Source organism: Bos javanicus, chromosome 5 (genome assembly GCF_032452875.1).
Source record: "Bos javanicus breed banteng chromosome 5, ARS-OSU_banteng_1.0, whole genome shotgun sequence".
Lineage (NCBI taxonomy): Eukaryota > Metazoa > Chordata > Mammalia > Artiodactyla > Bovidae > Bos > Bos javanicus.
This window is the reverse complement of record NC_083872.1, coordinates 74,281,587-74,306,925: the sequence shown is the minus strand read 5'-3', so window position 1 is coordinate 74,306,925 and position 25,339 is coordinate 74,281,587. Positions and strand designations below refer to the sequence as shown.

The window sequence follows — 25,339 nt, the reverse complement described above, 5'->3', positions numbered from 1 at the left end:
GGTACATATACACAATGGAGTATTACTCAGCCATTAAAAAGAATACATTTGAATCAGTTCTAATGAGGTGGATGAAACTGGAGCCTATTATACAGAGTGAAGTAAGCCAGAAAGAAAAACACCAATACAGTATACTAACGCATATATATGGAATTTAGAAAGATGGTAACGACAACCCTGTATGCAAGACAGCAAAAGAGACACAGATGTATAGAACAGCCTTTTGGACTCTGTGGGAGAGGGAGGGGGGGATGATTTGGGAGAATGGCATTGAAACATGTATAATATCATATATGAAACGAGTTGCCAGTCCAGGTTTGATGCACGATACTAGATGCTTGGGGCTGGTGCACTGGGACCCAGAGGGATAGTATGGGGAGGGAGGTGGGAGGGGGTTCAGGATGGGGAACACGTGTACACCCATGGCGGATGCATGTTGATGTATGGCAAAACCAATACAATATTGTAAAGTAAAATAAGAAGAAGAAGAAGAAAAAAAAAAGAAAAATAAGTGGAAAAGGGGCCCTCACTGTTGGCTCACCAACCTGTCCCATCACACACAGCCTGTCCCTTAGCTCAGCTTCTTCCAGTGTCTCATGGATGCTTTGCAGCCCTTTCGTGGCAGCTTTGACACCAGTGCCCACCTATCCCTGCTGGAACCTTCCTGGTCCCCAGCTGCCATGGCTGCACACTCTGGTTTTCCACCCAGCTCTCCTCTCTACTTCTGCCATCCTTCACTCTCTGTCTTTTCCTAAACACTGTGTTCCTCTGGGTCCTCTCCTTACTGCCTGGTCTGTCTAGTCCACACTCTCCCACAGCTGACATGACCCTCAGGTCCACTGCTTAAGACTGGACTTCTTTCCTACGCTTCAGACTCTCTCCTCCAGGTTCCCGTCGGTCCATTGCACTTGAGGTTCCGAACTCCACAGGACTCCAGTTCAACCCATTCTTCCCATCCCCCATGCTCATGACCTCCTTCTAACCTGCACCCTGTCCTAATGGTGCCCCGTTTTGGAGACTGGCACCACCACCCGGCTACCCAAATACCAATCCCGAGACTGGTTATCAACTCTCTACCCAGTGCAGCTCTCCACAGCTGGCTTGGGACCCCAGGTCTTCAGTTCTATCACCTCGCATCCACCCTCTCCTCACCATCCTCTCTCACGTCCCTCTGACCCATTCCCTGCAGCCACAGTGGGGTTCCAAGTGTGCAGCTGATCCAGTCCCCCTCTTTGTTTCTCCACTCACTCCTGCTACCTTTATTGAAGACCTACTGTGTGCCAGGCAACATGCTTCTCTGGGAAGCATGTCTTAGTCTCCTGTATTTCCCACTTTGTAAACATACATGTTATAAAGCGGCAAGTGATGATCAAAGTTATGAGGAAAGATGAATCAGGAAAAGAGGGCAAAGAGTGATAGATTGGGGGGATCTCAGGTCAAGAGGGCTCCCCTGGTGGCTCACATGGTAAAGAATCTGCCTGAAATGCAGGAGACCTGGGTTTGATCCCTCGATCAGGAAGATCCCCTGGAGAAGGGAATAGCTACCCACTCCAGTGTTCTTGCTTGGAGAATCCCATGGATGGAGGAGCCTAGTGGGCTACAGTCCATGGGTTCACAAAGAGTCAGACTTGACTGAGCTGCTAACACACACACACACACACACACACACACACACACCCCTTAGGTCAAGAAGTCAGGAGAAGGGATAACCCTAGTGCTCCAGTGATTAAGACTCCATGCTTCCAATGCAGGGGATGCAGCTTCAATTCCTGGCCAGGGAACTCAAGTTCCACTTGCTGCATGGTGTGGCCAGAAAAGAAAAAAAAAGAAGAAAGGAGAAACTTCTCTGAGCAGAATTCTGAATGAAAGTAGCAAGCGAGCCAGTGGGGACTATAGAGGAATCAGGAAGAGATAACTCCAAGTGCAAAGGTCCTGTGGCAGCCAGGTATTTAGGGTGTTTCCAGGAACAGTAGGTTTTGCCCTCTGAGCCAAAGATGCATTCAGCTCTAGTCCCTTGAACACTCCTTCGTCCTCCTGTTTAGCTTTTAATAATCCATTAAATTCAATTCCAGCAACATCTTTTCCAGAAAAGGCAGTCCAGAGCCTTGTCCAGACACACTGGGACATCCACAGCCCCTAACATAGCACACGACAGGATACAGTGCAATTGCTTCTCTGGGCTGCTTTCTGGTTCTCTATGGAGCAGGGACCACGTCTGATTCATTTATCTGCTCTGAGACCCAGACTGTGAGGAGGGTTTTGGTGAATGTCTTAAATATATATTGCTGTTAACAAACCCCTCCAACTTTAGTGGCATAAAATCACAACTACTTTCTTCTGCCCACAGATCTTGTGATCAGAAATTTGCACAGAGTATGGCAAGAATGGCTTCTCTCTGCCCAGTCTTGGAGACTGGGGTGGCTAGGGTGGGAACCACCTGAAGGTTCCTGTCTGCACATGCCTGACCTTCAGTTTGGTTCAGCTGGAACTGCTTCTAGAGTGCCCCGACACAGCCTCTCCACAAGGAGTGGGCTCACTGCACAGCAGCTGGGCTCTGGAGGGGAGCATCCTGGGAGCAAGAGAAGGTTCCAAGAAAAGCAGACAGACTGCATGACTTTTTCTGAGCTGGCTTTGGAAGACACATAGCATCACTCCAGCATACACTACTGGTGGAAGCAGTCAGATGTTTATCTAGATCAAGGGGAGGGAACAAAGACCCTACCTCTTGCAGACAGGGGTGTCAAAGTATTTGGGGGCTGTGTCTTAAAATCCTGCAGTGAACATGTGTTTGCACCCTTTTACAAGTTGCCAAGTGCTTTTGTGTATGCCTCGCTGTGTGGTCCTCTCTAAGTTCAAGGATGAAGGACAGGGATGCAGAGAAGTGATGCATCCGAGGTTGGCTCCTAAGAGGCACACAGCCAGAGCTGCTGCTGCAGAGCAGGGACCACATCGGGAGTGCATCCACCCCAGGTGGGCCTGCAGCGAGTCTCAGTGAGGCTAGGTGTGGCAGACTGTCACATTCACAGTCCTTCATGCCTTCCCTGTATTAGAACATGCATGCAAACCCTTTAGCATGTAATTCCCCTAGAGTGGACTGAGTATTACCCCACTCCAAGGGCTGTGGGCTGGCTGTATGACTTGCTTTGGCCAGTGAAGTGTGGAAGAAGTGACAGTGGGCCAGCTCCAGGCGGGGGTCTCACATTTCCATCGTTTTGTGCTCTATGATTCATCTTGGGAGTGCCTACCCTCAGTAGCTGCAGGTTCTTCAGCCTGGGGAGTGGGGACTGGTCCTAGAATAAGCATGTGAAGCAGACTAGAACCTATCTGGTAGCCTGAGCCAGGGTAAGGTGAGGCAATTGCCTCGGGTGCAAAAATTTACTGCTAAGTTACTTCAGTCATATCCGACTCTGTGCGACCCCATAGACGGCAGCCCACCAGGCTCCCCTGTCCCTGGGATTCTCCAGGCAAGAACACTGGAGTGGGCTGCCATTGCCTTCTCCGATGCATCAAAGTGAAAAGTGAAAGTGAAGTCTCTCAGTCGTGTCCGACTCCTATCGACCCCATGGACTGCAGCCCACCAGGCTCCTCTGTCCATGGGATTTTCCAGGCAAGAGTCTGGAATGGGGTGCCATTGCCTTCTCCACAAAAATTTAAGGAGATACCAATAAACTCAGGGTTCAAGCTTGTTGTTCAGTCACTAAGTTGTGTCTGACTCTGCAACTCCATGAACTGCAGCACTCCAGGCTTCCCTGTCCTTTACTATCTTCTTGAGTTTGCTCAAACTCATGTCCATTGACTCAGTGATGCAATCCCACCATCTCATCCTCTGTCACCCCCTTTTCCTCCTGCCCTCAATTTCTCCCAGCATCAGGGTCTTTTCCAATGAGTCGATTCTTTGCAACAGGTGGCCAAATTATTGGAGCTTCAGCTTCAGCATCAGTTCTTCCAATGACTATTGAGGGTTGATTTCCTGACTGACTGATTTGATCTCCTTGCTGTCCAAGGGAGTCTCAAGAGTCTTCTCCAGCACCACAGTTAGAAAGCATCAGTTATTCGGTATTTGTCTATTTACATATTTGACTGGTCCAGGTTTTAGTTGCAGCACGTGGGATCTTCGATCTTCACTTCGGCCTGGGAACTCTTAGTTTCGACATTTGGGATCTAGTTCCCCAACCAGGGATCTAATCTGGGTGCCCCCTCCATTGGGAGTTCACAGTTTTAGCCACTGACTGGACCATCAGGGAAGTCCCCAAGCTAAATGACATTTAATGTAATATTTTAAAAATAAAAAGTAACGCAAGGAAACCCACTGCTTTGGCCTGAATGTTTGTGTTCCCCCTCTACCACATTCATATTTTAAAACCTAATCTCCAGTGTGCTGGTATTTGGAGGTGGAGTTTTGGGAAGTTAGGTCATAAGGGCGGAGCTTTTATAGAAGAGACTCTAGACAGCACCCTTGACCCTTCTGCTATGTGAGAACACAGTGAGAAAATGGTCATCTATGTAAAAATAAGCAGACCCTCACCAGACACTGAAGCTGCTGGTACTTAATCCTGGATTTGTGAAAAATATATGTTCATTATTTATAAGCCAGTTTATGTGATCAATATGTAATTTGCTTATAAACCAATTTATTTTGTAATATGGGCATGTTGTTAATACCCAGCCTATGGTACTTTTGTTATAGCAGCCTAAATGGAATAAGACATCACAATGAACAAAACATAAAATTTTAAATTAAAACAGGATCAGTATTTAAGTTAAGACCAGCAACGTTCAGCCTAAACCACTCAGACTGCAAGTGACCTGGAATCCAGTAAGTATAAGAAGAAATGTTTGTTATGAACCACATAACAAATCTGGCAGTGGTTTGTTACACAGCGTTATTGCAGTGAAAGCTGACCAATACAAAAGTAGTTTGCTTAAGGACACTCAACTTGAAAATAGGAGAGCTGAGATTTGGACCCAGCAAGTCTCAGTGAGTGAGAGGGTAAGTTATTCGCTCAGTCGTGTCCAGCTTTTTGGGATCTCATGGACTGTAGCCTGTCAGGCTTCTCTGTCCATGGGATTTTCCAGGCAAGAATACTGATGTGGATTACCATTCCATTCTCCAGGGGATCTTCCCAACCCAGGAATCAAAGCCAGGCATCCTGCCCTGCAGGCAGATTCTTTACTATCTGAGCCACCAGGGAAACCCAGAAAGCCTCAGATCAGAGTCTATTTGTTAACTATTAAGAAGCTCTGCCTCTCTTGTTGAGACTCACATTAAGGTGTGTGCCCCGTATACCTGCGCTGGTTCAGTCTTTGCACTGGGATCTGACTCACTTTTCTGTTCAGCATTCCGTTTCCTGGATGAGGCTGGAACCCCTCCCTGAGTGTCATTCCCTGGTCCCCTTTTTCCTGGAGTATGAGGCTGGCCTCTCCCTTTCTTTTTGGTTGAGACCCAATGAGATTGTTCTCAGATTCTAAAGTAAGATGCAAATAAATAGCAACATTTTCAACGTAGATGGCCAAGAGCCAGCTACCTGATGCTCTTACTTCTTACCTATGTCAAAGATATGAAAGAGTCGGTAGTGAGAGGATTTCTTGGTAAAGAGAATTTTTGGAGAGGGCTATGGTCTTCTGTGAGAGTGTCTGTCCTCATCTCAAGCCTCAAGTGCTTAACGCATGTCCCTATAGCCCAGGGCTCTGTGGACTCCTGTCCTGCCTGATAAATCCAGTGGGTGATAGACTGTCTGAGTTAGATGCTAAAGATCCTTACTGCACTCAGATGAATTATTTAGTTAATAATGAAAATAAAATCTAAATAATAAAAAATAAATTCAAAATTAAAAAAAAAATTAAAGTGACATCATGGGTTGTCCAGTGGTTAGTACTCTGTATTTCCACTGCAGGAAGCATGGGTTCAATCTCTGGTTGGGAAACTAAGATCCTACAGGCAAAGCAGTGCAGCCAATAAAGAAGCTGCCTGAACTAAGATCAACTTACACTCAGGCTAATTGGGGCAAATGATGTGAGTTTGATATAGAGCAAATGTGGGATAATCATGAGAGAACACTGCTATGGGGATGCCTTCAACCCTTTTCAAGTGAGCATCCTGGAAGGGCAAGAGGGAATCCATGGATGCCAGAACAGTCCTAGGGCCTGCAGAAAGACTAAGCACGTACCCCAAACAGAGATGCACAGAACTACATCAAGATTTCCAGTGATGGTGGGCTGGTCTCTGAAAAATCTACAAAATAGCCTCTTAGACTTTAATACCATCACTAAACATTCCCCAAGCTCTAAGCGTGACAGTCTTACCTCAATACCAGAGTGCCCTGCAAGTAAGAACATCCCTCCCCCACTTCTTCCCTATCCTGCTCCCCAGACCCATCCCCCAAGAACAGAGGAAAAAGAAACTGCAATTCACTAAAACAGAAGATGGAGAGTAAAAAAATAACCTGCCCACCCTTCTCTTCCCTGAATTCTAGCTGTCTGTGCAGAGCGGAGCTCAGCTGGAGGAAGGGGAGAAGGTCTTTCCTTTGAATGAAGACAAAAATGTCGATCATCACATGACAAATGACTTTTAATTGAGTCCGTGTTGTTGTGTAGCCGCTCAGTCATGGCCGACTCCTTTGAGATCCCATAGACTGCAGTCCACCAGGCTCCTCTGTCCATGGAATCCCCCAGGCCAGAATACTGGAGTGGGTTGCCATTTCTTTCAACCAAATTTGCCATCCAAATTTTCTCTGGTACAGGTGAGAAAAGTCATGGGACAGTCCCAGGTCTCAGGAGGGAGGAGGAAAGCAAAACCCAGAGGCACTTGAAAAAAGCCTTGGGGAGTCAGAGCTGCTTTCTGATCATGTCTGCAGTGTGGAGCTTGTTGGAAGACAGGCTGGACATGAGTCCTGAGGTCCAGACCACTGTGCGAGGATGGCTGGGTGGAGATTGTTAGCTGGCCGGCCAATTGCTCCCCGTTTTCTACGAGTCACCCTTGGACACCGGGCCAGCCAGCAAGGAACAGTGTTTCCCAGCCCTTCTCACAGGGAGGTTCAGACACAAGACTGAGTTTTGCCAGTGGAAAGTGAGCGGACGGGACATGTACAGGGATCTGAGAACAGCAGAGGTGCAATGTCTGCACTCTCCTCCCTGAACTTTCCGGCTGAACCGGAACATGGCGGTGGCTTTGACCTTGCAGATGTGACACAATCCTAGAGATGGAGGAGCCTGAGGCCTGCATGCCTGAATGACCCCGTAGAGCAGAGCTATCCTCTGATCTAGTCCGCTTACCTTGGGCTTCTCCATGAGAGAGAAGCTAAGCTCTTCTTAGCTACAGTGGCTGTGCCCTTGGTTATGAGGGGCAGGCATCTCACTCCTTGTGAATGACATCAACCCGAGTTCTCTGAACCATGTTCGCACATTACACGGGAACCTGCTGGCTTCTCCCTCCAGAGAGCAGCTTCTATCTGGCTCAGCTATGAAAGCTCTAGAGATAAAACAGGTTTTGCAATCAGACATGAATTCTAGCCTAGCTCTGCCACTTAACTGGCTGTGCAACCCCAGGCATACCTTATTTCTCTGGGCCTCAGGTCCCTCCTATGAAGATTCATATAGCTTTGCCTCGAGGATGCAATGAGAGGATGTGGAAGCAGGCTGAGCATGGTATCTGGCGCACAGCGGGCCTGCAACAAAGGTCGGCTCCCTTTCCCTTCCGAGTTCCCAGTAGCCTCTGCCGCTGAGCCCCGGTGGCCTCTCATCAGCCCCCCACCAAGCCAGGATGCAGACTGAAGTTTTTCTTTGGAGTAAGTGACAGGTTCAGGGAGGTGGAACAGAATGAGTCCTTACAGTCTGCTGCTTAGAATTCTCAGAAGTCAGATTCCCAGTGCTCCCTTCCTAGGATGGGAGTTAAGCTGGCTGCTCTGGGCTTATCTCTGAATGCTCTCTGCATGAGAGGAACTTTTTTACAATCTATTCCACCCTCCATCCCAGGGCTGTTTTTCTGGGACATCTCCCTCCTCTGCCACAGCTTTTTGTTAACCCCATTCCAGGGTGAATCTGTGGGATGCACGGAGTGGGGCTAGGGCCAGGACTCGGAGCAAACGTGTTCTGTTTAGTAACGATCAGAATGTTGTGGGTTATATAGTGGGAATATTAATTCCTTCTTGCAGAGAACATAGAGCTGTAAGGGGCTATTCATGTGCTGTCTGGTCCAGCTGTCCTCCTCGCCACTTCCCATTAAGAACTGAAGAAACTGAAGTCTGGTAAGAGATAGGATGTACTCACAGCATCCCACCCCCCCACCGCCTCCGCCACGGAGATAGAGCGTGGCAGAGGTGCCTGGGCTCTGGTGGGTGCACCCAACTGCCTCCCCATTTAGCCCTTCTTAGGGTGCAGTTCTGACCTGCAATGCAGAAAGAAATGTTCACCTCCACATCTCACATTTACAAGACCCAGAATTGATAGAGCATCACAGTGACTTGCCTCCCACATGGACCATCTCTGGCTGGCATGGGCAAAGGATGCGAGGGAAGCTGGGCTCCTCCATAAGTGGAGGCTGGGAGCTCTCCCAGGCTGGTTTTCCTCCACCATAGCCAGGCTCACTTGGATGCCCGCACAGGGATCTCGCCCTCTGGATCATGAGCCCTTGGCCCACAGGGACCCTGTCTTCCTTTTCTCTGAACTTCTTTCTCCAGGCCTGGCCCTCCTGCTCAGTGGTACTTGCTGACCCATCAAAAGCACAGACCTGTCTCCGTCTCCCAGATGCAAAATCCTTTCCTCCCCCACATGGAGCTCAGATGACCCCTCGTTTCAAGTCCATGATCTGCCACTTCACCCCCTTTGTTGTGCCACTTATCCCCCTTTGTTGTGGATAAGATATTGACCGCTCTGAGCCTAATTCCCCACCACAAGAAGGGTGAACACGAGCATGTTTTTCATGGGGCTGGAAGAGAAGACGACGGAGCGAGAGGAGGGGTTTCATTCACCCAGCAGGGGTATGGTTGATCATCTCCCCTCCGTCCGAGGAGAACTTCCATTCAAGGTGCCACATTTGGGGTTACACAGGGACACGTAGCCTCCCCCACTCTACCTCCCCCCACTTCCATCTGCCATCCCCACCCACGTCCTGTGTCATTTCACACAAGGGCCATTCTGCTTGTCCAGTGTTTATTAAGTACTGTCCTGAAAGTTGTAGGTTGTTATCAACCACACATAGATATGGGCCGTGTCCTGGTCTCAAGGGTTGACAGTCCAAGTGGGGAGGCTGCCCACTGCCGACCTTCAAGAGGGTAACTCTTTATGGTGGGGGCTGCCCTTGGCCCCTGGAGGGTGTTCAGCAACATCCCCCACCAGGAGCTAATAGCATGCCGCCCCTCTCCGCAGTTCTGTTAACTGTTTGCCGTTATTGCCAAATGTTCTCCGCGTGGTTCTGGGCGCCACCTAGGAGTCAGATGCATGGTGACCACAAAGGCCTGATGGTCCACAGGGAGGAGGCTTTTGTCTGACCTGGTCACTCCTCAGAGGTACACAGACACCTCAGCACACAGTCCTCAGAGGGCCCAGAAGGGCCAGGGTAGTTATTCCCTCCTATCTGCAGGTTTTATTCCCCAGTCCCACCACGTACTTAATTAACCTCAACGGCTGACTCAGCGCTGACCCGCAGGGCGAGGGCACCAGGCAGGTGCAATCTGGGGAGGGAGAGGCCAGCTATGGTTGCAGAAGAGCCACGCCTCCTCTTGGAAATACAGAAAACTTACATGGCCAAGGACACGGCTTAGAAACAAACCCACTTTAATCGAGAGTGTACACAGAGATACAGGGAAGCGGGCCACACATCTGTCCTAGCCAGGGTACCTGGTCTGCTTAGAGGGTTCAGGTTCGGGCCAGGCGTCAGAAGCAGGGTCAGAGCAGCTGCCTTGGGCAGCAGGGCTGGGTGGGAGGTGTGGGGAGTGCAGAGCTGAGGCCAGGGCACGAGTCTCTCTGTGTGTTCACGTGTGTGTACAGGTATATACGTGGGTACAATGTACACAGGATCTACAGAAGCCCTCAAAGGCCAATCTGGGGAGAGGCTCGGGGAGACGACACCTCAAATCCCCGAAGGCCCCACGGCTGAGGCAGGATCAGGAGGGGCACGTCATAGTGTGTGCTGAATGCCCCGACCTAACCCTGCTTCTGCCACTCGTAGGCTTGCTGTGTGACCCCAGGCGAGTTACTTACCCTCTCTGGGCCTTGGATTCACTAGACAATCATTAAGGCTCCTTGTGGCTCTAAACTTCAATAGTTTCAAGGAGATTTAAAGTACAAAATGTTAAGAGCTGATGACAAGAGCCTTTGGTCCACAGGTTCAAATCCCACCACACCTGGTACCCAGCACAACCCCATCCCAGGTGCCAGGAAAAGGCCCCCTGGGAGCTCTTCTTATCTGCCTCTCCTGAGCTCAGCTATAGCTCCCAGGTGCTCTTCCACATCTCCCCACAACTGCGTGCAGAGAGACAGTAGGGCAGCAGGGGCAGTCAGAGGCCAGGCTGGGGGAAGGAAAGAGGCTGGAGCCATGGAGCCTCGGCCTTAGGGGCGTCAAGCGCATTGCTTACCCTCTTTGTTTTCTAGCACAGTGGACCCAGCACCCAGCAGGTGCTCAATAAATGTTTGAGGAACAAGCACAGCAGAGGACAGCCAGCTTCCAGATGGAGCTCCATCCTGAACTAGCCAGGAGGCAGAGCTGGGGCTTGCTCCTTGGCCCTCTGAGTCTCAGCTGCCTCCTCTGTGAAATGGGGGCAGGAGGAGATGCAGCCCCGGCCTGCATTCAGTGTAAACCGTGAAGCTCGGGAGGAGGGCAGTGTCCAGCTGCGAACAGGCCACAGGAACCCCATTTGGGAGCCGAGGAGGAAGGTGTCCCCCGTGGAGGCAGCGGACCTGAACCTGGGGGGAGGTCCTGGCCAACGAGGGATCACTAGGCTTTTACAGTACGATGATTTCCGTTTCTACTGGGAACACGATGTAACAGCTGCAACAAGGCACAACCAGCAGACGAGAGGAACCTGGGAGGGGAGGCTGAGGGAGGCAGTCCCGGAGACGGACGTGGTCCAGCAGACGTGGCCACACCCACTTTGAACACAGAGACGCCCCTGGCTCAGTGTCAGGGAGAGCTGGGGGCCAACTCAGGGGGTAGGGGATAGAAACTGCTGGGCCAGAGGGTTAATGTTTCAGGACGGAGTAGGGGGAGAAACTTCCAGCTGCCACCTGAACCAAGCTGCGTCTTACATCAGGAGGGCAGAGCCCCCTCCCAGCCGACTAGGGTGTTGTTTTCATCCTCTGATGTTCCAGGAGTCTCTGTTGGAAGCCGGTACCCTGGCCCGTCTGGCATCAGCGTTTCTTGCAAGGACAAGCAAGCTCTGACTCGGGTCCTGACAAAAGTCCGTATGTCACCCAGCTTCACCTCCTGCCCAGCAGAGATCCACCCCCCCATGGAGAAGTTGAAACCCAAGGGGAGCGGCGGAAAGGAGGAATCAGAGGGAAGCGGTTGAAGGCAGGAAACTATACAGAGGTTGGAGGCTGGGGTACTCCGGTCTGGCCCCCCAGAGGTCTCGGAATGTGACTGCTCTTGGGATTTCGTCCGGGGGATGTGGGCAGCGGGCGCTGGGGCCATCTTCCATAAGGCCCGGCCAAAGCCCCAGCCCAGCATCCCTCCCGCTCACTGGATGGTGCATTTGTCCCGCTCGCGGGCCTGGCTCTCCCGGAGGACCTTGGCCTTGATGTATTTGAGGTCACTGTTGACGCTGGGGCGGCGGGCGAAGGGAGAGACCATGCCGTAGGCGTCCATGTCCTTGACACGGCGCATGCAGAAGGGCCGGGGGTGGAAGGCGTCCCCGTACTGCACGGAGATCTTGCGGTGCAGCGCGGGGCTCATCTCGTGCGGCAGCTTGGCCATGCTGAAGAGCACGTAGAACATCTCGTCCACGTTGGTGTTCTTCTTGGCCGACACCTCAAAGTAGGCGCAGTTTCCATCACCAGATACCAGCAGCTCGGCCTCGGTGGTGGGCACTTGGCGGCACAGCTCGCCATGGTCATTCTTGTTACCGCAGATGACCATGGGCAGCTCCGCTGCCTCCTTGGTCTTGTTCTTCAGGCAGGACTTGACCTCCAGGATCTGCTTCTGGAGGCGCTTGACCTCGTCGAAGGACTCCCGGTTATCTAGGCTGAACACGAGGATGAACACATCGCCTGTGGAGACAGAAACCCTGGGAGGTAAGTTTACAGGCAGCTCCTTTGCCCTCTCCCCACTCCTTGACCTGACCGTCACAGCGACCCTCTGGGGGAGCTGCTATTATTCCCGTTTTCCAGAGCAGAAGACTGAGGCCCAGGAGGTTAAATCACTTGTAATGGAGCTAATACGTGGCACAGCCTGGTTCAAACACAATGGATCCACCCTACATTTCCCTGCAGGGCTGTAGACAGAGTGAGTGATTTGTGAGCTTGTGTGGACTGTGTTAGAATAGTAATTACTACACTTTCCACAAGAGCAAGGATCTTGCTGCTCAGTGCACATCCCCGGGGCCTGGAGCAGCCCCGGGTATACAGTAGGAGCCGAGAGTGCTGGCAGGAGGCAGGCCTAGGTTTATCTCTTGCCCCCTCACTCAGCCTTGCGTGGGTCATGCCACCTCCCTAAACCTCAGTTTCCCCACCTGTCTCATGCAGGATGCTTTTGAGGGACTGATGAGGTAATAAATGGAGAGTGACATGTGCTCAGTGACTTGTATCTCAAAAGGATAATGAGAACAAGCACATGTAAGAGCCACCTGAGTACCCCTTGATTCCTCATGAAACCTCTGTGAGGGACATTTCATTACCTTCACGTGATAGGTGGGCAGGCTGAGGCTCAGAAAGGGTGAGCAACTGGCCCAAGATCACACAGCTCAGGCATGGCTGGGCTGAGACATGGACCCGATTCCTGGTGCCTGGCACACACAGGTGCCCGCTGCTTCTTGAATACATTATGGGTGAACAAGTGAACACTAGCCTCTGAGGCCCACGCTACCCCTGCTACAACTTGCTGTATCCCTCTGTGTAGGTCTTTGAAACAGGGATGATGGGGAGGTGGGGAGGGTGAGAGAAGACCAGTGCCTCTACCTCGATTGTCAGATCTCACTACAGTGATCACAATCTCACACTCAAAGCACCTTTTACACTTTGGCTTAAACTCTTGAGAACCTGTGGGGAGATGTTAAGATCCCTGTTTTACAGGAAACTGAGGCTCAGAGGCGCCGGGGACCAGCCCATGTTCTCAAGAGGAAAATCAAGCAATTCCAGCTTCTGATAGCCCCGCTGCTTCCTTTCTCTGGACCCCCAGGGCATACCATTTGTCCCCCCAAAATAGCACCCAGCACATTCAGGATTGCGTTCCTGCCGATGACACGCTCCGGAGCAAAAGGAGGCTTCGTCACGATGCACAGTGGGTGTTCATAAAGCTGGCCGCATGGATGGGATGCGATATGATGAAGGGTGGTGTGGGCTGTTGAGAAAGGCACTTGCAAGGCAGTGCCGGGCTGGCAACCATTTCTGCTTGGGCTGTGAAACCCACCCTGGTAGGCTAATCCCAGGCCCCTGAGGACTCTGTGGCCTTGACACATTCAAATGCAAAGCTGCATGCCAAGTTTCAGAGACGCCTGGCTGGCAGCTGGAAGGATAGCTGGCGGCAGAATTAATGGCTTTCAGAATGCGCTGTGCATCAGCACCAGGTTGGAAAATGAGGCACAGGCTGGCGAGCAAAAATACGGGTGGCCAGACAGATGTGCCCAGAATGACACATGCATGTAAAAAAGATGAAAACACTCTGTTCTGGGGACCCAAACATGAATTTCAATGTGTTCATGGGGTGTCTGGAAGACTGATGGGATGGTACCTCGGGGGAGGGGGCAAGAGCCTGGGGGGTGGAAGCAAGGGTCAAGGGGGCTTTTTACCCTTATCTATATGCTTAGGGGAGCATGCATTTGTGTGTTATTTGTGTAACTAAAACTTAAGTTTGGAAATATGCACATGGTTCCTCTCTATATCTTCTCTCTCCCTCCCTCAGTTAGCTTTATTTCTATCAGTGGGCACTGTGTCCCCTCCCCATGGTAGGGGGAGCTGACATTCCTGCAATCCCCACTGTGTTGGAAAAGCCCCCATGCCCTCCTCTCCTGGCACTTTCCTGTAGGTTGAGGAGACACCCCGGGAGGAAGCAACATTATACCCATTGTGTAGCTAGAAAGACTGAGATCTGAACCTTTGGTCCCATATGTAAGCTACCAAGTGGTGGAGACAGGACTGGAACCCAGGTCAGCCCAGGCTCCCTCTGTCCACAAACTTCTGCAAAATGTGGAGTGGGGCAGGCCGAGTGTGATCTGCATCAGATGATCAGTGAGAACAGCTGGAAAAGGAAGCCATCTGCCCAGGGCACTCGGGGAGGGATCTTAGCTGGGCTGTAGGGGGAGGGATGGGCATAGCAAGGGTTTCTTGGTGCAGAAGTATTTTGATTTGTGGGGTTGTTTTAGTGATGGCTGGGGGACTACTTGCTGATTCCTTTCCTTCATCAGCTGCCCAGCAATGGCAGGGCGTGGCTTAGGAAATGACTGCAAAGCCCACTGCAAGCACACTGCAAATGCAGGTTTCGCATAAGACCCATATTTCATGAGCACTCACCTACTCGCCAAGCTCTTTTTCTATGTAAACTCATTTAATTCTCATGAAGGCCTCTAGGATGGGTACAGATACAATACAGATAAGAAAATCAAGGCCCAAAGAGGTCAAGTCACTTGCTCAGAGGGACAAAACCACGAAGCAGCAGAATCAGAATTTGCATTCAGGCAGACCAGTTTCTGGGCCTGTGCTCTTAGCTACCACACAAAACTGCTTGAGTGACGAAAAGCATGGCCCAGTTTCACATCTCCATCTGCCCCCGCTTAGTACCCCACAAGCTCCCCTCCCTCCCTGGCTCCCAGCCTGGCTGAGAAGCTACAGGAGAGCCCAGGGTTAAAGCCTGACAGCCCGACTGCCATTTCCCAGCTGTGTTATCATTTGGAGTAACTCAACCTCCCGGGGCCTCAGTTTCCCCACATATAAAATGGAGGCAGATGCCCATCTCCTAGGTTAGTTGTGAGGATTAATTAAATACATGCTGAGCTCTATAAAGAGGCCCAGGCATGCAGCTCCTGATAAGAGTTAGCAATCGCCATGGCTGTTACTGTGATTATTACTGAGTTCCCAGCATGAGCAGGTCCCCACCAGCCTCTCTGACTGATCACAGTCTGGGTCCTGTCCCTGCCTCTTTGAGAGGAGGCAAAGGCCTCGGGTGTCAATAGATCTGAGTCTGACAGACTGACCCTGGGCCCTGGAGCTCTGCTGGGTCACCCGCAGCAGGAAGTAGGCAGGAGCCCCTCTGTTCCTAGGTAAAGCCACAGATCTGGAAGGCAGCACCAGCAGCCACAAGGAATTAAACCAGAGTCAGAGGGAAGGGTTCTGGGGCCCTGGCTCCATCCTCTGTCGGCAAGCAGCAATACCTCTCCGACCTCACAGTGCGGTGCACGGGGGCTCACGAGCTTCATCTCGGATGGAGGCAGGGCTTTGCAAACTGTCAAGTGCCGAGCACACACACTCCCATACCCAAGCTCCCATGCCCACCCCGCCCCCCGGCACCCACCTGTGAGGATGGACAGCCTGCGCATGGCGGGGAAGGGGTGGTTGCCGGACGTGTCCAGGATGTCCAGCTGGTACATGTCACCGCGGATGTTGTAAACCTTCCGGTGGAAGTCCTCGATGGTGGGTGTGTACTGGTCCTCGAAGCGGCCATTGAGGAAGCGGGAAACAATGGAGCTCTTGCCCACCCGAGAGGCGCCCAGCACCACCATGCGGTACGAGTTCTTGGCAGGCACACTGAGTGCACAGTTCCCGCTGGACAAGGTCTTCATCATGGCTCGGGGCTGCAGCAGAGAGAGGGGGTCGAGTGTCAGGAAGCCGGGGGCCTGGCCCTGCAGCCTGTGCTGGAGGCTGTGGCCTCCCCTGTCAGCCTCTTACTTGGTTCTGTGATAGCTCAGTTGATAATCCACTTACAATGCGAGAGACCTGGGTTCGATTCCTGGGTTGGGAAGATCCTCTGGAGAAGGGAAAAACTACCCACTCCAATATTCTGGCCTGGAGAATTCCACGGACTGTATAATCCATGGGGTTGCAAAGAGTCGGACACGACTGCACGACTTTCACTAACTTTTCTGTCTGTACAATGGGAAAGCTGGACTGGGGTCTCTCTAAGGGCCGTGGAGTTCTGCCTGAACACCCCTCTCTTGTTTCTTTCCCCCTTCATTTATCTACCCATTTTTACTCATTCACTCACCCCGGGTTCATTCACCCCTTGTTTATTCCCAGATGGGACTGTTGGAGCTGGACTCCTCGATTTACCCCTAACTCACTACTCCTCTGGGGAAAGGAGCTTAACATCCTTGGGCATCGCTTTTCTCATCTATAAAGTGGACTTGATTCATAGGGCTGTTGTAAAGGGCTCAGCACATGGCAAGGTCTCAAAGATGCTGACTCTGTTCTCTGCCTGGACCATCTGTCCTTTGCAGTTCTGGCTTCCTGGGAGCCTGTGACTCTGGGACATGGCATGGGGAAGGTTTTAGAGAGCATTTCTTAAGCAAGGGGGTGCCATGGCCATTTGGCCTTCCCAGAAAGAAGAGAAAGGCCAAGTCCAGACCACATCCTCCATCCTGGGAGTTTGCCTGGACTATGAGATGCAGGTCAGAGAAATGACACAAGAATGACTCAGGTCCCTCATAGCTCCAAGGGTTTATGGTTCTGGGGTATACCCAAAACTTTCTACAGGAACCTCTTGACCTTGTGGGAGAGGCTGAAATGGATCCAAGCTCCAAAGCCCAATTAGAGATAAGTAACTTCCAGGGGCTCCATCAGGCCCACCCAAAGGCCATTCATAGCCCAGCCACCCTCCTTTTTCCTCTCTCAACACCCACCAGAATTCCCCCTGACTTGGAACCCCTAGTGAGCTTGAGCTCTGCTGGGACCAGCCCTCAACTCATGCCAGCCCGTCCCCCAGAACCCCTCTTCTCTTTATCAGGGTCTGGCTCAGATGTCACCTCCTCTCTGAAGGCTCCTCTGCCTCCCACTCCACCAAGTGGGTGAAGTTGCTCAGCCATGTCCGACTCTTTGTGACTCCATGGACTGTAGCCCACCAGGCTCCTCCATCCATGGAATTCTCCAGGCAAGAATACTGGAGTGGGCTGCCATTGCACACAACCTGGTCAGTGTCATCGCCTTGCCCAGTTGAGAGCCACCATGCAGTAAAGTGGTTTTTTAAAAAGACCTTCATAAAAGCTCTGATTGGCAGCATTTGTCAATTTCATGGCAAAATACTCCTACCATGGCCATTCCAAGCTCCCAAGACGATCTCAATGAATGAATTGCAAAGGGACGCACACAATAAGCCAGCTCAGCATACCGCTGACCCTGGAGCTGTGACGACAATCAGCAGTAACCAAGCCCTGCAGTGTGCCAAGCACTGTGCTAAGTATAGAACAATAATCACAGCTGACATTTATTTTGCAGTTAATATATGCAGAGCGCTCTAAGTTGAATGTGTACTAACCCACTTCATCCTTCAGGATCCCCAGAAGGTAGGTGGTTACCCCAATTTACAGATGAGGAAACTGAAGCACCACAAAGAAGTTTAGTACTTAGCTCATGGTTACATAGCCAGTAACCAGCCAAGGAGGGCTTCAATCTCAGGCAGTCTGCCCCGTGCCTTGGGGTTCCCCTCACCACCTCTCTATGAAGTATGCATTCCCTTCCCTGTTTCGCAAATAAGGACCTGATGCTTAAAAGTCTACACGACTGGCCCTTTTAGTTAATAAGGGAGCCAGGATGGTGACTCCAAACGTACAACTCCTACATATCTCCACCCAGTTTGTGCCTGAAGCCAACTCTGAGCTTACACTGCAGGCTTTCAGCGCCATGGACACAGCAGGTGCTCAATAAATGACCTGTGCATGAAAGAAGCAAATGACTCTCCTTTCGGAGATCATTCAGAGCTTCCTTCTGGGGTATTCTCCCTCCACCTCCACCCTGTCTAGCTGGCCCAGGAGCTACACTGAGGTGGGTCGCCGTGAACTGAGCACACATCTGGCTTGGCAGCAAGGGAGAGGAAGCTGCAAGCCAACAGCACTGAACTCTTCAATCTCCTCCCACGCTGAGAAAGAGCCAGCCTGGGCCTTCAACGGAGGCCAGGATCGGGGGGAAGAGGCCCCCACATCAGGACAGCCTCCTCCCCAAGTCCCTCTGCCTGGAGCTTGACTCTGCTGCTGGTCATCTCTGTCTACAGAGATAGAGAAGGCTGGCAGCCCCCAGGGATAGTACGTCTCCATCACTGCCTGCCCCAGCCTCTAGCTCAGAGTTCTTAGTATTAGACGTGTTAACATCAGCAACTGAACAGACATGAGGAAGTCAGAGAGAGGAGGCAGGGGATCAGAAAAGGGCAAAGGAGGAAAAAAATCTGTGGCTTTCATCTCCGAGAGAAGACTTCGAGTCTGCACATGGCTCCAGCCACGTGGGGCTGTGTGAAGTACCCAGACACCTGGCCGTCAGGTGACAGCACTTCCATGGGTTCCCCCCCACGTCCTTCTTCCCTTCTCCTCCCCTAGAGGAGGCTCTGTGGGTATGCTGTGGGCACAGCTTCTCTCCTCCTCCACTTCCTGTTCCCCTCTCTCCATCCTCAGCCAGGCTGACCCTACAGTGAGAAGCAGGCAGGGGTCAGAGTTCAAAGGGCCCTTTGAGAATGTAGATTTCCCCCCTGGAGGCCCAGAGAATGGTTAGTGGGAGCATGGGTACCCGAATGCAAGCTCTGTGACTCACCCCAGGGTCTTTTTATGGGCACCTGGGAGGCAGAAGGGCCTGAAGCAGAGGTGGTGGAGCCGTGCTGGGGGAATGGTCGCCACAGCCCAGCAGCTCTCCATTATGCTGGGTGCCTGTGTGCCTTATCCCTGTGAATTCACGGCAGTCCCATGAAGAGGGGCCCACCGTCAACCTGCTGGACCCCACGGGGAACGGGAGGTCAGTGAGGCTGAGTCACTTGCCCCAGTTTACACAGATGACTGGTCAGGCCAGGATTAGAATCAGGCTGTTGGCTCCAAAGTCTGGGCTTTTACCTCTATAAAAACCCACCCCCTGGCCAAAATCAGGCTTTTTCAAAACAGTGTCAGAAGCCTCAGCTGGCATCGGGTTGGGGGAATGAGCCTGGAGGTCTATTCTAATTCCCTCTGTTTCTTGCTGCAGATAGCTGGGGTCAAGCACCCTGCCCGGAACCCCCCAGACCTTGAGCAGCCAGCTCCCGCCCCATGCGTCTGTGGGTTCACCCCTTCTTCTCCCTCAAGCCCCTCTCCCAGGGCCTGCCAGGAAGATGGAAGGGTCAGAGGGGCAAGAGCAGAGGATGAGAGTCTGGCCACATCCTCCTCCTTGTGATACCCTGAGCCCTCCCTCCTTCCCTCCCTCCCACACACCCCAAGCCTCCACCATTAGGGCACATCCCAGACTCTGGACACACACACGTATTCCCTGGCCTCCATGCCCCCACTGAGGGGAGTCATGTGTGCTTTGCAAAGCCAATCTCACTACCCTTGAGGTGGCAGGAAGGGGGCAGACCAGATCTGCCTCTCACCAGTCCAGCTGCCCTGGGCAAATGACTGGACCTGGTGGGGCTGGTCATCTACCAAATGGTAGAAACAAACCTACAGAGTGGCCCTGAGAGCTCAGCGAGAAGCCAAGAGGCCCACACAGCTCCAGCACACAGGAAGCAGGTTCCTTTCTCTGTGACACTTCCTCTTGGCAGTCAAGGGGCTGCCTGGAGCAGTCAGGTGCAGAGGGGCTGGAGTGCAGGCAGAGGTCTTGGGGGACCCCATCGTGTCCCTCTGATGCCAGAAGAAACCTGAATCATGGGCTCCTGATCTGGCTGCTCCTTCACAGCACAGCCTCCCACCTCCCATGAGGTCCAGGACTACACCCTTCGTCATCCTCCCAGGGCTGGGGGCACAGGGAGGACAGAACCCTGCAGAGGTGCTTGGAGGCCCTCTGGCCAGCTGAGCACAGAAAACCCATCTTGGGAAGGGGATCGCCCAGGAAACTCACTCCTTGCACCAATTCCCCCCAAAGCTCAAAGAACTCTAAGCAAGGAAGGTGCTCCTTAAGCTCTCTCAGAGGAGGTCCTCACCAAGGCCACCACCAGCTGGCCCCACCCCAGCCCCACCCTTAGCCAGGTTTGCAGGCTGAAGCCAGTTTAGGAAGGAGGAGGGGAGTGTTTGGGGAAAGGAAGTGCCTCTTCCTCTCTAAGCCTCAGTTTCCTTATATTCAAACAGGCTGTTACTCCAGATCTCTTTAAAACACAAACTCAGTTAAGTCTTTCTTTCCTGGGATAAGCATCCAGCCTGACACACAGTAGGCGCTCAACTAATTTCATTTTCTCTAGGTAAGTGAAGTTGCCCTGTGATCCTGGCACATAACAGGCTCAATCAGTTTGACTTTTCCACTTCCTGTAAGGCTTCACCTAACCCTACCCCCCAAAGCTTCAAACCTTTCTCCCCGGCTTCCCCGCCTCCCCAGTTCTGTTGGGGTGTCTCCCTCCTACCTGGGAATGGCGGGCCGGGCCTCTGGCGCGGCTCAGAGGGATGCCTGGAAGGGCCTGGAGGTGCGGGGAGCAGCCTTCCTCTCCGGCAGCCGAGGCTTCCAGGGGCTGCGGCGGCTCCCGGGTCACTGCGCCGGGATCCTCCTCTGCGCGTCTCGGGGCGCCGGGCTGGGCGCGGCCGGGCGAGGGGACACGGGGAGCCGGTGCCCCATGAGTGGGTTCCGAGGGCTCGGCGGGGCCCGGGCGCTGGGCGGGCTCCGGCTCGCCGCCGCCGGCCCTGCCCTGCCCGGACCCGGGGGACTCCTGCTGAGCCAGGTGCCCGGAGGCGTGGGGACGTCTGATCCCGGGGTCCCCGCTTGGGGCTCCGGGGTTGGGGGGCGAGGGCAGAAGGGGTGTCTCCTGGTCCTTAGAGACTCTTGGAGAGTCCCTTGGAAGTGATTGCGGGTGCGTGCGTATGTGCGTGTCCGGGGTGGGCGAACCTATCCTCCCGACTGCCTATGCCACCTACTCCGCCAGCTCCAAAGGGGATCGCTCGGGTGGAGGATGCGTGCCCGGCTCGGCCTCGACCTCAGCTCTGCCGCTCCCCCGGCGCCGAGGGTATGCTCTTTTTCCCTGCGAGGCGCAGCCAGCGGCTGAAAGAGGAGCAGGGCACTCTGCTGCGCGCGCGTGTGGGAGGGGGCCTTGAACGCCGCCCTAAGATTTCGCAGCTCTGAGTTAGCCTTACACAGGCTCCTCCTCCCACTTCTCCCTCTCGGTCCCCCAGAGGAGGCGAACTTTCTGCGGGGCTCTGGCTCCTCCCTCTTTCCTGCTCCTGGAGGCGGACGCCCCTCTTCCTCCTGCCGGACGAGGTCAAAGGTTCCTCCGAAAAGTGATCAGAGCCCAAGCTCCAGATGGCGGTTCCAGCGGCAGAAGCCCAGCTTAGGCCTGGACGCCTTTCGCCGCCTCTACGAGCGGTTCTCCGTGGACCCGTCGAGCGGCTCCCGCTCACCCTCTCCGCATCAAGCGAGCAGCCAGTCCCGCAGCTCGGCGCCCGCCTCTGCCTCAGCAAGCGCGCCCACCCGCCTTCCCCCGACGCCCCGCCCCGGGTGCTGCGCTCGACCAATGGCGGCGAGCCCCGCGGCTTGGTCCCGCCCCTCGGCCCCGCCCGCGGCCGCCCGGGCGCCGCAGTCTGGCGCTCCGCGTGCACGGGCGCGTGGGGCTGGGGAGCTCAGAGTGGGGGCGGCAGGGGGCTCGGGGTGCGCGCGGTGAGCAGAAGGCGGAGCGGGCCTGGGAGGCTGACGTCTGCGCACGCACTCACACGCACATCGCCCCAGCCGCAGGTGACCCGCCAGGATCCCGAGGCGGGTTGGCCGGGGACCCCAGCCGCTCGCTCCCGGTCAGATGGCAACCCGCGCGCCACGGCTCCCGCGCCCTCCTCCTCCGCCGAAAACCCCAGGGGCCCTCCCGGGCGCCCTGCCTGCCCGCCCCGAACCAACGCCTTCCTCCCTAGGTCTCCGGGCCCGCGGGACCCCGCAGGATGACACATGGGCCGTGCACGTGCCATCAGGAGGGGCCGCGGAGTCACCTTGACCTAAGCGCGCCTGAATGGAGATCCGCGCGACACGCAGGTCTTGGGCAGCACCTCTGTTTTCTTCGCTTCTCCCCACCTTGAACCAGTGCAGATATCAATCTTTATTACTTAGAATTGTCTCTGGCTCCACGACCCACTCCTCTCCTCCTTGCCCCAAACACGTTTTCTGGAGAATTGTTATATTACTGCCTTAAATGGGAAACCAGTATCACTTGCCATAAATAGAAGATAAGAACAAAAATAAACACAAGGGAAACAAACCAAGGTTATTAAATTCTAGCAGGAAACTAGCCTTCCAAGGCTTGAGATGTGCCCTCTGTGTAAAAGGGAGGTGGGCCAGCTTGGGAGAGGTGTTAAAGACCTTCTTGCCTGGAGAATCCCAGGGACAGGGGATGCTGGTGGGCTGCCATCTATGGGGTCACACAGAGTTGGACACGACTGAAGAGACTTAGCAGCAGCCCCCAACAGTGATGTTCTCCTCCAGGGTTATCAAGAGATGGAAAAAATGTTCTGTATGATGCAAGGAGATCCAACCAGTCCATTCTGAAGGAGACCAGCCCTGGGATTTCTTTGGAGGGAATGATGCTGAAACTGAAACTCCAGTACTTTGGCCACCTCATGCGAAGAGCTGACTCATTGGAAAAGACTCTGATGCTGGGAGGGATTGGGGGCAGGAGGAGAAGGGGACGACAGAGGATGAGATGGCTGGATGGCATCACTGACTTGATGGACGTGAATCTGAGTGAACTCCGGGAGTTGGTGATGGACAGGGAGGCCTGGTGTGCTGCGATTCATGGGGTCGCAAAGAGTTGGACATGACTGAGCGACTGAACTGACTGACTGACTGATGATGAGGTATAGGGACAATGAAGGGATGCAGTTCTGTGTCTGTCCAACCATCATTTGTATCCTCCAGGGAGCTATAGCCTTGCTTCCAGAACACTGGACCTGGGGGATGTCTGCCAATCTGCTCTCAGACCTCATGAGAGGCAGAGGGGTCTGGGGGGAACCAAGCTGAGGCTCCAGCCCCTTTGGGTGAGACATTAGTGTTCAGTCTGCCTCTATGTCTGCTCAAATATTTGAGCCCAATTGGGCCAGTTGTGGAAATTATCTGGGCTTGGTTATGTCGTCTATAAAATGGGTATGCTATGCTAGGTCCACAGAGTGACAAACGTACAAAGATGATCTTGGCCTTTGACTGTGAATAGTGGCTTGCTCTTCTTGTCTCTGTGTGATCTTGGGATTCTTCAGGGAAGTTAACCAGAGAAGACGGGGTAGATGGAGGTGGAGGGACTAGATGGAGGACTCAGCACTTACACTCCTTGACTGTGATCAGTCCCCTATCCAGAGGATATGGAATATCTAGACCTCAGAAAGGCTTTGGGGACATACTCAAGACCACCCAGCTGGCAAGTGGCAGAATCCCAGCCCAGTGCTCTTTCCTCACCTAGACTTTGCTTCTAGGAACTGGCTTAGCCCAGGAGGGTTTGTGCTCAGCTTGATGCACAGAGGCCGTGAGGCTTGAGCTGGCTGTGAACTTCACAGCAGGAGGTGGGCAGGGTGGTACGTCTCACCTGGATAGCTCGGGTCAGGAGGACTTAGGCCACGGGGCTGTTTCCTTCACCCCCATCCTGGAAACATGGCAGGCGGCCAGCTTTCACCTGGCCCAGGAACCCATTACCTGCTGCTTCAGCCCAGTTCTCTACCATGAGTGGGTCATGCTCCACTGACCATGTCCCCATCTTGAGGGGAGCTGTATATGGAGCTGTGGGGCCCCAGGAGACCCACCTGCCCCTGCCGCGCCCCCCCCCAACCAGTGCAGAGTGGCTCAGTCAATAAACAGGTGCACGTGAGGAATGGATGCCCAAGGAAGTTTCACGTGGCAACAGGACACCTGCGTGTGCTCACTTTCCTAGGCTTCCTTGCCCCCCCAAGCCCCGTTTGCAGTACCGTCTCACATGGACCACCTATCATAGCCATCTCTTTCCTTACTGGGTTCTCATCACCCTCCCTCTCTCATAACCCATGACCACTTTCATCTTTTTCTAAAAATGCCATCCCTTGCTCAAGAATTTTCAATGGCTCCCCACTTCTTGAGATATAAAATCAAAACCCCTTAGCCCAGTACATAAGGTCTCCAACCAGGATCTGATTCCCACCATGCCTCACCATTAGCCTGAATTTCAGCCAATCAAACCACTTCTGGGTCCCTAAAGAAGCTTGGATTTCCCTCCTCCAATCCTTTGTGATGCTGATCCTTCTACCTTTTTCTCTACCTTTTTTTTTTTTCTGTCTACTCTTTGAACTTCTACACATCCTTCAAACCACAGTGTCCACACCTCTTCTGACAAAGCCTCCTTGCCTTTCTCATGGTGTGAATCTCATCCTGCTCTGGGCTCCTGTGGCAACAAAACCTGGCTCTTGCACCCTGGGTAACTGGCCAGTCCTTTAACCCTCAGTTCCTTCATCTGTAAAGTGGGTGTTACACTTGAAGCTACCTCATGGATTATTGGGAGGATCATGTAATGTACCATAAAGGGTCTCCACCACGGGCCTTGCATACAGTGGTCCCCGCCGCGGTTACTTCCTCTCTGGCCTGTGACACATCCTGCCTCACGTTTGGACACATGCCTCATCTCCCCTACTTGCATGTGAGCTCCTTGGAGAGGGGACGGAGCCTGATTCATCTTTGTGTTCCCACATCATTAAGGCCAGCATCTTGCACACTGTGAGTTTTTAATAAATGCTTATTGAATTGTGCTCAGCTGAACAGCCTCAGAGCAGAAGAAATGCACAAGTTCTCCTTGGAGACAAGAGGAAGGGGAGGGCAGACATGGGGAGGCAGATTAGTTTGGTCCTAACAGCTACCACTTAAAGGAGGGGAAATGGAGGCTCAAGGGAGACTGTTCAAAGCCAGGCAGCCAATAAGGGGCTGAGTTGGGATCTCAGAGACATTTCTTCAAAGGGAAATCAGACATTTACCCAATCAATGTGCTGTCACATCCTTGGACACTTTTCTAGAACAGTGTTTTCTATCCTTGAATCACCCGGGGTGGCGATGGTTGGGGAGGGGTAGCTTTAAAATGATAACAAAGCACAAGCTCCCACTTGGAGATGCTGATTTAATTGCTCTG

The 25,339-nt window shown here is 53.1% G+C and overlaps 1 protein-coding gene across 1 annotated transcript; it reads right to left on the bottom strand.

Moving 5' to 3' along the window:
• Positions 1-9,754: 9,754 nt before the first annotated feature.
• On the bottom strand, positions 9,755-21,129 carry RASD2 (RASD family member 2). The gene is made up of 3 exons (XM_061417258.1): positions 20,639-21,129; positions 15,656-15,935; positions 9,755-12,201 (listed from the first exon to the last, which is right to left on the bottom strand). Exons 2-3 carry the CDS (start codon positions 15,924-15,926, stop codon positions 11,672-11,674), a joined length of 801 nt encoding a protein of 266 aa, XP_061273242.1. The 5' UTR covers positions 15,927-15,935; positions 20,639-21,129; the 3' UTR covers positions 9,755-11,671.
• Positions 21,130-25,339: the final 4,210 nt, after the last annotated feature.